At 33.5% G+C, this 14862-nt stretch overlaps 1 protein-coding gene across 1 annotated transcript in view; it reads right to left on the minus strand.

Moving 5' to 3' along the window:
• Nucleotides 1-14401, minus strand: part of NfI (Nuclear factor I) — a 218254-nt gene extending 203853 nt beyond the window's left edge. The window contains exon 1 of the mRNA XM_074143669.1: nucleotides 12347-14401. Within this exon, the coding sequence (XP_073999770.1) occupies nucleotides 12347-12349 (3 nt within the window). The 5' untranslated portion in view covers nucleotides 12350-14401. The remainder of the gene's footprint in view (nucleotides 1-12346) is intronic.
• Between the last annotated feature and the right edge of the window lie 461 nt (nucleotides 14402-14862).

Raw genomic sequence — 14862 nt, forward strand, 5'->3', positions numbered from 1 at the left:
CCCAAAAAATATGGTCACCTTATATATAACATATCTTCAAGACATTAGAATACGAGAAGAGGTGATTAAGAACAATTTGGAAGGAGGAATTAAACGGTTCATCTAAAAATTAGCTGGATTTTCACTCAAACTGATATTCTCCAAATTTGGACTCACAGCGATATAATTATTAATAAAGTCGATATACTAATGAATTGAAATTTATGAAACCTTAGAAATGTGTCTAGCAAATTTCCCCTATCCTTCTAGAACTGAGAATAATTAAATGACTAAATAGGGCACTTCTCCTCACAGAGGCAGAAACCTTATCACCCGATCTGCCTGGGGGTTAAGCACTTATACCAAAATATCAAATTCGAAAATTCTTACGCAAGACCTTTACACACAGTAAAACCGTTTTTATCCTATATTTTGGGAACTTCAAAACATGTAGATATACGAAGTTATTAGCATTAATTGTTTTAAAAGTGGGGGGCCTCACATACATGGGGCTAACTCCTCTCCCATTCAATGTACAACGTCGAGAACCCCCCCCCCCCAAAAAAAAAGACACATCTACACAAAATTCCAAATCGAATGACACCTCATTCATGAAAATCGGTTCACGCGTTTAGGCGCTACGTTGTTTATCAAAAAAAAAGGTAACAAGAAGAACAAGAACATTTTCTGAAAATGCTGTTTTTGCCTCCATTTTCGGCAACTTCCCCCCCTCCCCCGAAATCTATTAGATCTAGGTTGTTGCAAAAAAATTACAGTTGTAAAGGAGGATTTGCCCTATATTTTAAAGAAAATTTGGGAATTTTATCTTTTATAGAAAAAGAGAAAAAAATGGTTAAAGTTGGGTGTTTTCCAACGTTACAGCTTTTTCGTGCAGTTTTTGACGATCAACCCTTATACAACTGGTCCTACCGGACAGTTTTAATTTTCGATGAAAATCGGAGAAAAGAAAAACAAAGAGAAAAATCAACGATTGCAAGACTTCCAGTACTTAGTTAAGTTAGCACTTAATAGACAGTTAATAATATTTTTTTAAAAATTTGTTTGTTTAAAATAACCTTCCTTCTCACTATCCAAGAAAAAGTTAAAGCATCTAAGATTTTTTTTAAAAAAAAGACTGGTATTTTTAAAGACTTTAGAATTGGGCACGTAAAATTCGTTTAGATTTTATTTAAAAAAATAACATTTTTAAAAAATTTTAAAAGGAAATAGCTATTCCAAGGTGCACAACAACTCTTATAAAATGTTCTTGCTGTATTCTTGAAAAGGTTTCCATCGCTTAATAAGTTGCCACCTATTGCTCGAATCTACAAAAAATTCTGATTTTCCGCCCACTCGATTTTTAAGGCTAGTAGTTTTTTTTTTAAAAAAACAGTTATTGCCATTTTTTTGTTTTTTTGCGAACTATATTACACACACTTGATACACTTTAGTAAAGTTGAATGTTCAAAATTTTCTATATAAAACTGTTGCATCTCTATGACAGAAATGGAAGAAAAAGCTGAACTAGATTAGAATGAAAGTAAAGCAAAAGCCTAATGAACGCATAAAACCCTTTAAAATTTTATCTCAAAAATTTAGAATCTAAACCACGTATTCAAAATGTTTTTAAAAAAAGGAAGAACATGCAAAATCTTGTTTAAAACAAAACAAAAAACTCAATTAACCAAAGTTCACTAAAAAAATAAATAAATACATGCAATTTCAATTTTTGTAGCGGGTGCAAAAAGTATACTCTGATTTTAATTTTAAAATTTACTCTGGCTTTTAAAAGATTTACTTTAAAAAATAATTGTTTTAATTATTGATTTAATTTTTTAGTGTTTTTATTGTGTAAGGACCTGAGCGGATGCGGGCGCTTGTAGATATGTGCTGATTTCAGGTTCAACCATACAGCTCCTCAAAGTATCTGGTATAAACATTGCACGCTGCTGGATAAGTAATTAGTAAAACAAATTATCCCGTTCAGAAAAATAATTATAAAAAAAAATTAAAAATATTTTTTGTTAAAACAGGGTTAGGTGAATTTTTTTTAATTACAAAAGTAAAAACACAAAATAAAATTAATAATGGGCTTATTTTAATAAATAAAGTAATTAAAAAAAAAAATTTAAAAATAAATAAAGTGTTGGTAATATTATGTATGTAGATTATATTTTGAATTTCTTCCCCTCTAAAATATAGTTCTATAAAATTAAATTAAAAAAATTAACAAAAAATAAATGGATGGACAACGATGTCAACTCTATGATAGCTCCGTGTAGACTGAAGTCCAAGTTAAAGTGCTGCCTTGGGGGCTCGCACGGACACGCGCCAACTTTACCCGCCAGTCCGCCCAATAACACTGCATCCAACACAAAACTAGTACCAACCCCTTATCACCTTACAATATTTTCACTGAATTTCCCTTACAATATTTTGGTAGGCAGCATGATTTTTTTTTTTTTTTGACTTCCTCTCTTACACTTACGTACAAGGTTTGGGGCAGAGGAAATTCAGTGATCGGGTTGAATATTTAGAAATAGCATTTTTGTTCGGGTAATCATTGTTTAGAGATAGATCATTTGGGTTCAAAAATATGTGTTTGAAAATCCAGAAATGGAACTGTATGTACGAGAGTATGCCTTTCCGTATTTTTTGTTCAGCAGAACACAAAATGTGGAAATTCTTAATGAGTTCAACGTTCGCATTGATGCCACTAGATGTCTCGTACAAAGGTTTAAGTCAAAATTAGGAAACCGGAAGTGACTTTTAAATTAAACAATTTAGCGGTTTTTTTGGTGTATTTCCCCCAAAAAATACTCCTCCAAATTTTGGCTGAATGCAAACCTGTATAGCTTTTAATTGAAATACTTATTTTTCCCCTGTCAGAAAACATATTTTAAGAATAAAATGACGGTGGTGGAAAGTTCAAACTTTTCTTAAAAGTTTTCTAGTTTTTCCGCATTTTTTTTTTAGAAATGTTGTTTTTAACGTGGAGCGATGCAAAAGAGTGGTAGCGCTATGAAACCGTTGGCTCTTTAAGACCAAAGGAGATAGTAGCGCAAAAAGAACTAATTGGGAATGTCCCTCAACCTCTTTGGTAGGGGTGGTTTCGTCTACTACATCCAAAGAGGCCTCTTTTGGCTGCCGTGCCGTGGAGCATAGGTCCCATTCCGCAATCTTGAATCTTAATCTTAACTTGGAGCACGAAGACTCATAAACATTCCTTTGATATTATTTTCTATTTATTTTATTCTAGGAAAGTGGTTGGGAGATGGGTAATTCATGGCTAACGGAAGCCACTCTAGGTCCGCATAGCTACCACGAAGCAAAAAAGGAACTACAGCATCAGATCTTGGAAGAAAATCCAAATGCAACCCCTGAGCCACCTAATTCTCACCATTCTGAACAAATCAAGCAGCGAACAAAAGAAAACAGCATAAGCTACTCCACCAATGACCCTAAAATTAGGCTTCTTACAACCCCAAACAATCCGTCATAAGATGGGTAGCTCTATTTAAGGCAACAGGACAAAAGCCCCACTTTGCAGAGGCTTCTACTAAAACCACAATGTCACAGTGCCTGAAAGAGATACGTTGAAAGATTCGATCAGTATTGGATGGGGCTCTATCTCAACACGTTGGACTGTAGACTTCCTATAAAGCTCATCCAAAAAGAATGAAGGCCGCGAGTCACTGGGAGCGAGCGGAAACGTATGCTGGCCCAATGAAGAAGCGAGAACAAAAGGCACCCATGTTTTTGACACAACCTCCTTTTAGATACAAGTGGCGAAAAAAATGGCAACTTGTGGTGGTAGCAGTGCAATTTCATCCTTATAAAAGGACAATGAGATCTTAAAATTTGAATACTGATGGGAAATCACTGAAAAGTTGTGAACACTTTTACCAGTATCAGGGAATACCTAATAAGATTGTATCTCAGGTAATTCCAATTGTATCACTAAGATTATTAAATATTATAAAAGCGGACAGCTGTGCGGCCAACAGACCCACGCATTCAAGCACGGTGAGTTGCGTGTTACACATGTGGGTTACAGCTTTGCTTCGGTACTCTCTCCTGCAGACTGTTCGGCCACAGCTTATCCATCTAGTACTATGTACGATGTATCAGCTTAAACTGGCCATACGAAAGGAGATGCTTCTACATCTCAAGAAAAAAAAAGAAAAGTTGATATAACTTCTAAAACTGTTCCCGAGAATCGGCAAATTTTACAATATTTACCATTTAAATATTTCACCACTTCTACCCACAACAAAAGATTTAAATTCCTACAGAGTTAGAGTAGATGCAAAATTATTTACACCAATCGAAAGATGTGAGTCGATGATATTTTATAGTCTTTTGCAATTTTATGAAATAGCTTTTTTGAGTTCAAAAATTAAACCAAAATTGGTGTGAACAACAGACACAGGACTTTCTGTTACTGCAGTCAAAATTACTAAAGTAATTGCCTATTTTTTTTCAGGCCGGCTTTACGTCCAAATACCAAATTAGGTGTCGCGGACGGAGGCGACTAGCAAACATACTTGACTGTATATTTCTCATATTAACCATTAAATAAAATCCAAGGCCTATGACCGGGGAATCGAACCCAGTACCACAAATACATATTATCTTTACAGGCTCGCCTCTAACCGCGCTCGGCTACCGTGGCGCCTTGTTACCGCAATATAATGTAATTATTATTTCGTTTTTAAGCTTACAATTAATGCAAAAAAAGAAGTAGTTAACTTCAATATTTACAGATGTTCATAGCTTTTCAAAATTAAAAAAAAAAAAATCGCTATGAAAACAATTTTATCCAATGAAATGCATCTTCAATTATAAACTGCATCAAAACGTGGACATTTATACTTTATACTTTTTTTATTCACTGCCAAAAACCTTCCAAATAAATTTAAATAAGTAATGGATATTTAAAATTATGTATGTCAATTAGTGATTTTGGTACTTTATTATATTATTTATAAATCAATACAACGACCCCGAGTAATTGTAACTATTATAGCATTTGGTAAAGCCTAAAAGCAAAATAGAGGGGAAAAATTGTATTTTATTGGATGGATTATACATTCCAAAAAGCATTTTGGATAGAAATATCCCCTCAGTCTCATCCAAAAGTGCCCTCAAAAGAATTTTCCCGCAAAAGTGTATAAAAAAAAGAGTAAAATAAACTAATTTAGTAAAGGAATCGCCTGTTTTTTAAGGCGAGGTTTAACAACTACCAAAGTGTCGTGAACGGTGGCAGAAGCACAATACTCGTACTTCACTACAAACAAATAAAAAGTATTCATCGCGGGATTCGAACCGGTGATCTCCTATTTACAAAGCCACCGCTCTTAATATCTGATGGTAATTAGATATTCCAGTTTCATGTCAACCAAATCAACAGTTTCTTTCAACTTTTTTACATTACGTTCAAAATAAAGACATGGACCATTTTATAAATAACCCATTTCCGAAATTAGAAGATCTCAAAAAAAGGAAATTCACAAAGATAAATATATCAGTTTAAATTCAATTTATTTTTTTTAATTTCACTAATTCATTTGGAAGTACTGTAATCATGCGAATATCCGATTTTTGCCGGAAGTATTCCTTTAAGGTTTTTGGGACAAAATCAATTAACGGGATGTATTACTTTGCCCAATATTTAGATATTTCCGTTATTATTATGATTTTAATTTTCTCAAAAAGGGGCCCTGGTAGTTTTCATTAAATTTGATGATTAATTTTATACATATACATGTATTTATTCCAAACTTAAGGGCACTTTTTGGGGAGAAGGTAGTTAGGATATCCTCTAAAGTGTTATTTTTGTATAAAGTACTATCTTACCCATTTGTATAATAATTATAAGAATCGAATGAGGGAATAAATAGTGAAAATTATTGAAGAAACCCAGTTAATCGAAAGAGCTACTTTACTGATTATAATTTTTCAGTATTTTAACATTTTCTCGAGAACAGCTCTAACAATTTGAATTTGACTTGGGCATGCTAACTGCTTATAGAGTAAACAATAAATTATAATAATACAAATGATTTTAAGGTTTACAAATGATAGTAACGTGTATCCCTAAAATTTGAAAAGAAACTTCCAAATTTGATGGTATCGCTGTTTTTTTGATGATCGGAAGGGTTAACCATATTTGGTACATCATCAGTTTTGTTTTTTATTTTGTGCTCATAAGTGGTCAAAAATTATGGGAGCAATTTTTTTTGGAATGTACAATTGCACCAGAAATACTATTTTCTAATTTCCCAATGAAGTTTTCTGCTTGAGGTAACAATTTTGGGTTGAAAATTGAGAAATTCAGGTATAAATTCGTACTTTATGAATAGGATATTTAGTAAGAATCAAAAAACATTCATAAAAACGGCCATGTTTAGCTCGTATACCATGAACATAAGAGCAGCGATGAAGTGAACGGAACATGCTTCATCCAAAATATGGTAACATGGGAACTACAGTGGGTCAAAAAAAGTATTCATACAATAAGTTTTCTTACTTTATCTACTGAACTTTTGTTTCTAGGATGACTATTTCTTCAACACTGAAATCGATGATAGAGAATTGATAAAGAATTGATTAAAAAACAGTAAAATAATTTATTGTATGCAAAATAAGTATTCATACACTCAGTCTGCAAAACTAAAGACCTAATATTTTGTAAGCAATCCCTTTGCATTTATTATTGCCTGAAGCCTCCTTGGCATAGATTCCACCAGGTTTAGTGTCTCTTGAGACGTGATTTCTGTCCATGATTTCTTTAAATTGGTTATGAGCTCTTTTCTAGAAGAACATTTCAATTTTCGAATTTTTCGCTCCAAAAATAAATTATTTTTCTGCTTTTTACTCAATTCTTTATGTTTATAAAAGAAAATGAGAGCATTAAATTCATTGTTACTATCTTCGATTTCAGTGCTGAAGAAATAGTCATCCTAGAAACAAAAGTTCAGTAGGTTAAAGTAAGAAAACTTAGTGTATGAATACTTTTTTTGACCACTGCAGCTGTTAAGCATGAAATTTCCAAACCATATTCAGGGCAACAGTTTTTTTAATAGCTAAGTACGACAATAATTTTGAGAAGATAGCAGCACAATGCTACTGGCTACTTGTGAACTCTGCTGAGTTCATAGCAAACTAAACTATAGTGGGGGCAGATATAAAGATATTTTATTTATTTTTTTATTTTAAGGAAGTATTTCTGAATCTGATACTATTAGCTCTGATTTTGATAAACGCTTTTACTGTTTTTAGTGCGTCGGTTTTTAAAGAATGGATATAATCTGGTAAGTTTTACTTTCTTATTTTAGTAATTTTTCGGGCGAGCTTTACGTCTAACTAACAATTTTGGTGTCGTGGATGGAGGCAACTAGCAAACATACTTTACTGCAAATTTCTTTTATTAACCATTAAATAAAATCCAAGGCTTCTAGACTGGGAATCGAACCCAGTACCACAATACATAACTAACTTTACAGGTTTCGCCTCTAACCGCTCGGCTAACGTGGCGCCTAGATACCGCAATTGATGTAACTATTATTTCGTTTTTAAGCTTACAATTAATGCAAAAAAAAAAGTAGTTAACTTCAATATTTACAGATGTTCATAGCTTTTCAAAAATTAATTAAAAAAAAAATCGCTATGAAAACAATTTTATCCAATGAAATGCATCTCCAATTATAAACTGCATCAAAACGTGGACATTTATACTTTATAGAAATAGAAATAGAAATAGAAAAGAAATTTATTATTCTGGGACAATTGTCCCCTAAGAATAAATACAGGAACAAATAGAGGCCTTAATAGTTTGGCCTGTGATCATACAGAAATTAAATAAATAAATAAGTATTTACAAAAGTGAAAATATAATAAGTGAAAATGAAAGTAAAAATAAAATAATAAAACAGCAGGAATTAAGGAAATAAATTAAAACAATTAGAATTTCGGAGGAAGCTGAATAGAAAGTAGATAACTGAATAGACGGGATTTAAAGATGGATAGGGTAGGAGCATGGCGGACAGATGAAGGCAAGGAGTTCCAGAGAGAGGTAGCACGTATTAGGAAGGACTTATCAAAGGATGAAGTACGGTGAGAGGGAATATAGAGATCAGATGAGCGAGATCTAGTGTTACGGGAATGGATGGAGGATTTAAACTTAAGGAGTTGAAAAATATAGGAAGGCCTTTGAGACTGGATGACTTGAAAAAGGAAAGAAGCCAAAAAATATTGGCGGCGATAGACAGGAAAAAGCCACTTCAACTTATCGTAGCAGTGCGAAATGCGAGAGTCTCTGGAAATGCTGAAAATAAATCTTATGAAGCAGTTCATGAGGCGCTTAAGCTTATACTTTTTTATTCACTGCCAAAAACCTCCCAAATAATTTTAAATAAGTAAAGGATATTTAAAAACACAAATAGGTGATTCTGGTACTTTTATCATATTATTTATAAATCAATACAATTACCCAGAGTAATTGTAACTATTATACGTAGCAGTTGGTAAAGACTAAAAGCAAAATAGAGGTGAAAAATAGTATTTTATTGGATGGATTATACACCTTACTTTATATTTTACCTTATCAGTGAGTCTAGTTATTGAAAATTATAGATTTTCCAAGTAGTTTAATGATCCTGAATTACTTTAAAAAAACAACAATACAGATTTAAACAGACAATTGGCAATTTTATCAAAAAGTGTAGAGGAAAAATTTAAACATGACCAATTTTTTAATCTTTATGACTGCAGTAATGAGAATATGCATCCTGATTGCAACTTATGAATCAACATTTAGCCATATAATTGTACAAAAAAAAAATCCGTATCAGCCATCTTGGTCTTGCAGCGCGCTCAATTGACGAATCGCTTTCTTCTCTATAAGCTGTTACTCAGAGAACATAAATTATTTAGCATGATCTCTGGAAGCGAGCATAAGTTTACCATCAGAGAGTTACCATGGTTGTTTAAAAATCAGAGGTGAGTTGTTATACCAACAATTATCTATCTCTTCTTGGAGAAAAAGAGTTGCATGTGTAAACAAATCTTTTCAAGGAAGATGTTGTTCATTTTATGGCAGGACGCTTGATCCTGCCGGAATTTCTTTGTGTTTGGCATTCGTTTGAATCGAGGAAGTCGAGTGATTTTCAAAAAATGGACGAAAAAGAATTTCGTGTGTTGAATAAACACTACTTTATGAAAGGCAAAACGCCTCAGGAGACTAAAGAGAAGCTTGATAAACATTATTGTGACTCTGCACCTTCGATTAGAACAGTTTATAAGTGGTTTCAAAATTTTCGGAGTGGCCATATGGGCACAAGTGACGCTGAACGTTCTGGACGCCCTGTTGAGGTTACTACTCCAGAAATCATTGATAAAATCCATGATATGGTGATGGATGACAGAAGAGTGAAGGTGCGTGAGATTGCTAGTGCTGTGGGCATCTCGAATGAACGGGTACATAATATTTTGCATCAACATTTGGACATGACAAAGCTATCCGCAAGATGGGTGCCGCGATTGCTAACGCTTGACCAAAAACGAAATCGTGTGAAGTGTTGCAAGGACGGTTTGCAGCTGTTCCAGAAGAATCCGCAGGACTTTAAGCGTCGTTTCGTCACTGTGGATGAAACATGGATACATCACTACACTCCTGAGACCAAAGAACAATCTAAACAATGGGTTACCAAGGGGGAATCTGCGCCAAAAAAGGCGAAGACCGTTCCTTCGGCCGGAAAGATTATGGCGACTGTCTTTTGGGATTCGCAAGGAATAATCCTCATCGACTATCTGGAAAAGGGTAAAACTATTACAGGTGCATATTATTCATCGTTATTGGACCGTTTGAAAACCGAGCTGCAAGAAAAACGCCCACGATTGGCCCACAAAAAAGTCCTTTTCCATCAAGACAACGCACCAGCTCACACCTCAGCAGTTGTGGTCGCAAAATTAATGGAAATAGGGTTCCAACTCGTTTCACATCCCCCCTATTCTCCAGACTTGGCTCCCTCGGACTACTATTTGTTCCTCAATATGAAGAAATGGCTGGCGGGAAAAAGATTTTATTCAAACGAGGAGGTGATTGCAGAAACGAATGGCTATTTTTCAGACTTGGACAAATCCTATTATTCGGAAGGGATCAACAAACTAGAGCAGCGTTGGACGAAGTGTATAAGCCTAAAAGGAGACTATGTTGAAAAATAAAAAAGGTTTACCCCAAAAAATTAAGTAGTTTTTATTTTTGCACGGACTTTTCAAACGACCCTCGTAGGGCTACCATAAGTATGATCGTGTCGAAATCCCGATGAAATTTTTTATTAAGAAATCTTTTAATTTACCCCAAAACACGCCAGATTTCAATGTATATTTAGAAACAAATCTTTCCCCTAACTTATGTTTTCTACATTTAAATTACACTTAGATTTTATCAAAAGATGTTTAAGTCTGCCCACTTCCAGATATATCCTAACATTCTTGCAAAAATAATAATAAAGAAACAAAATCTTTTGGTTCAAGGAAGTGCAGGATGTTTGCACCAGGTGCAATCTTAATGTTAATAAGGACATCAGAAGTAAATAAATGCATTGAAGCAGAATATTATGGATGAGTACAGGCTGAAATCTGTCAAATAGCACAAGGTACCAACTGTATATTATGGAGTTAGAGGTGGGCAACTCTTATCTCTATAAAATTTCGCAATTAGAAACACCCTGATTAATTGGCTCTGGGTATCAGAAAAATTAGGGCCCCTAACCCAATATAACAATAAAATTAGAAGGAATTGTAGCTAAGTGGTTAACGCACGGATTCCCGTTAAAAGTAACAGGTTCTAAAGCTAAGTTGGCTGCTTTTAGATTATCTCTATACGCAGGAGTCTTAACAGCTCGCAGCCCGTTGATGGATTTTTTTTTTTTTTTTGAAAAGAGGTGGCCGGCAGGGAATGGAGTTGTCTCAAATTTTGACGTGCTACTAATTTTAAAATTTCAAGGCCTTTGGAAATCATTCGAGAAGAAAAGCAACTCTATTCAACCTACATTTATAGTTATTCTTTTTTCACCACAACAGCATCTCTGAACTTAGCTTACTAATTGTTATTTACTCATCTAAATACCATTTACATTTATTTAGTACAATTTCCCGAAAACAGTGATTTCAAGTGAGAACTGAACTCTGAGGTATCATTCTCCTTAATTAACCATTACTTTTGTTTGAGAATTAATTTTTTTTTTAATGAGATTCTAATTTAAAAAAGTTTTTTTGAGGAGCAGCAACGTCTTGTATCTGTAAATAGTAACAATTTTAATTATAGTGATACAAGGTGAAGCAAATAATTCTTAGAAAATTATTATAACTGCTTAATAATTGTTCTAATAATGAATTTTCTTATAAGACTACATATTTCAGTCTTTGGAATCAAGGGAGTCTAGTTCATTTGGTCTTATAAGAATTAGGCGACGTATAAACTTCCCTTTTATAAGGTAAAAAATAATTTGAAGGTTTTTTTATCGGTCTTAACTAGAGAAAATATATATTTTTTAAACTAATTTATTTATTAAATCTCTTTGTTTCGGGTACCATTCGTGCCTTTCATCTGTAGATTCTAAAAATGTAGCACAAAAGGTATTATTAGGTTACAGTATTATACGAATTATCTATAAAACGTTTGAAGAAAAAAGATATCCTTAAAAAAAAAAGATTTACTCAAGCCATTGCCGATAAGTAAACTTAAGGCAATTATGACAATTCACTAAACAATGGTAAATAATAATTTTTAAATTCAAAATATTGTTAAGTTTTCTGCAGAGAGAAGAGCTTCTGTTTATACAATGTTATATTTTAAAGTGGTCTCACCAAGATATTGGAGATAATATAGCGCCTCTGAATGTCTTAAAGTTTGACTTAGAGTAGGCATTTTCAATGATTTGAAAATCTGCAACCATATTTGCAGACCTAAAGGAACCTTAAATGTGCTATTCTAAGGGCAGCAAATTTAGTTATTGAAACGTATAACGAAGTTCATTTAGTTTTCTACTAAATGATTTTGATACACCTTCGTCGAATGTTGAAGTTATCTAACATTTACTAAAAAAAATCGCAATTTGAGAACAACTAATATAAAACTTTGAGAATGCAAGTAAGAAATGTATAAAACCACACTTCTTATTATATTTTTATCAAAAATAACAAGAAATAATAATAAAACTTTTGAGAAAAAAGTCAAGTTTTCTGGAGAATCATGCTTGGAAGAGAGAGTTCTAACAATCAACATCAAATTTCCCATTTATTTATTATGAACGATATAAAAACGTCGGTTTGGCTTTTGAATTCAATGTTGGCTACTCACCATTTGTTGTGTCTGAAGTAGCCAGAATTGTGGGTGATTCTAGTCTGTGTAGAGTCTTAATGTGGAAGGATTTGCCAAAACTGTCACGCTTGCATACACCTCCAGACACTTTTATTAAAAATTTGAAAAAAAAATAATGTTAGTTTTTTTTTAAAAAAAATTTCCCCAATTTCGTAATATTAATAAAGAAATGAAAATAAAATAATAAAAAAAAAATAAATAAACACTGCAGTTAGGGAAGACAGCTCGCAACAAGGTCCGACGGAAGAGACTGGCAAGCTTAGGGCCGGTCCGCGGCGACCAAGAATAGAACCACGGGTCGGCGCGATATGGGAGAGCTGCTAGGCCAAAATAAACTACGCAAGCATCTCATTTTTTCTCCCACCACTTTTTCAACTAAAGCTCATTTCCACAGTGTGTCTACACACTAGAGAACTATAGTCATTTACTATTATAAATCTATAATTTAAAAAAAAAAATAAAAAAGAAATCTTATGTAAAGCAGTTAAAAAAAGAACGCGAAATCACACTGTAATGCTCTTACTACGATTCCCCAGGTTCTCAAGATAAACTGATACTCGGTAAAGTACCAACCACAAGCGTTCCTCCAAAGCAAAAGTTCACGAAATTGAAGTAACCAGATTTTCTTATTTCATTTACTGAATAATTTCAACTATGTTGCTCTAATTTTTATTTCTACAAATAAACAAGACCTAAAAGTTCACAAAAGGTTACCACTAAAGTAACTAAAGATTACCACTTTTCTCAGCCTCCTGCTCATGCGTAGATCTCTTCTCCTATAAGATTCTATTTGAGTAACATTCTATGAAGTAATTCTCTGAAGTTCAAAGTACTTTGGCCAATATTTTGCCAATGAATAAAACGTGATTATGCCTTAAACGTCAAAAGACAAAGAAATCAGTAAGTATCCAACATTTCATTTGAACTTCATTAATATCATTTGAGTGATTTTACTGCATTAAATTTTCATTAATATTTTTTTAGAATATTTTAAACAGACCCTTGTGCTGGCAATTTTCAGTAAAAAGTGAATTTTAGTTTCAAATAACCATTTACAAGAGCAGGACTGGATCTTACAGACTAGGTCAACCTTATTTTATAAAATAAGTTCCAAAAACCCTGGAAAAACTCGGAATTCTGGCCTACGTTCATTGTAAAAAAGTGAACTTCAATATCAAATATCAATTTACAAGAGCGGGGCTGGATTATACAGACTGGGTATTCCTTATTTTATAATGTAAGTTGAAAAACCAGTGGAAAAAGTCAGAATTCTAGCCTAGGTTCGCAGTAAAAAGTGAATTTTAGTTTCAAATAACCATTTACAACAGCAGGGCTGGATGTTACAGACTAGGTCGACCTTATTTTACAATGTAAGTTCAAAAAACATTGGAAAAACTCGGAATTATGGCCTACGTTCATTGTAAAATGCGAGTTTGAATCTCAAATAACCATTTACAAGAGCAGGGCTGGATCTTACAGAATAGGTCAACCTTATTTTATAATGTAAGTTCAAAAAACAGTGGAAAAAGTCAGAATTCCGGCCTAGGTTCACTGTAGAAAGCGATTTTTAATCTCAAATAACCATTTACAAGAGCAGGGCTGGATGTTACAGACTAGGTCGACCTTATTTTATAATGTAAGTTTAAAAAACACTGGAAAAAGTAAGATTTCTGGCCTAAGTTCAATGTAAAATGCGAGTTTGAATCTCAAATAACCATTTACAAGAGCAGGGCTGGATCTTACAGACTGGGTCAACCTTATTTTATAATGTAAATTCAAAAAACACTGGAAAAAGTCAGAATTCTGGCCTACGTTCACTGTAAAAAGCGATTTTTAATCTCAAATAACCATTTACAAGAGCAGGGCTGGATGTTACAGACTAGGTCGACCTTATTTTATAATGTAAGTTTAAAATCACTGGAAAAAGTAAGAATTCTGGCCTAAGTTCAATGTAAAATGCGAGTTTGAATCTCAAATAACCATTTACAAGAGCAGGGCTGGATGTTACAGACTAAGTCGACCTTATTTTATAATGTAAGTTTAAAAAACACTGGAAAAAGTCAGAATTCTGGCCTAGGTTCACTGTAAAATGCGAGTTTGAATCTCAAATAACCATTTACAAGAGCAGGGCTGGATCTTACAGACTGGGCCGTCCTTAATTCGAGATATAAATTCAAAAACAGTGGAAAAACTCGGAATTATGGCCTACGTTCACTGTAAAATGCGAGTTTGAATCTCAAATAACCATTTACAAGAGCAGGGCTGTATCTTACAGACTAGGTCAACCTTATTTTATAATGTAAGTTCAAAAAACAGTGGAAAAAGTCAGAATTCCGGCCTAGGTTCACTGTAGAAAGCGATTTTTAATCTCAAATAACCATTTACAAGAGCAGGGCTGGATCTTACAGACTGGGCCGTCCTTAATTCGAGATATAAATTCAAAAACAGTGGAAAAACTCGGAATTATGGCCTACGTTCACTGTAAAATGCGAGTT

Source organism: Rhodnius prolixus, unplaced genomic scaffold, assembly GCF_049639745.1.
Source record: "Rhodnius prolixus isolate KJV_2025 unplaced genomic scaffold, Rpr scaffold_12, whole genome shotgun sequence".
Classification (NCBI taxonomy): Eukaryota; Metazoa; Arthropoda; class Insecta; order Hemiptera; family Reduviidae; genus Rhodnius; species Rhodnius prolixus.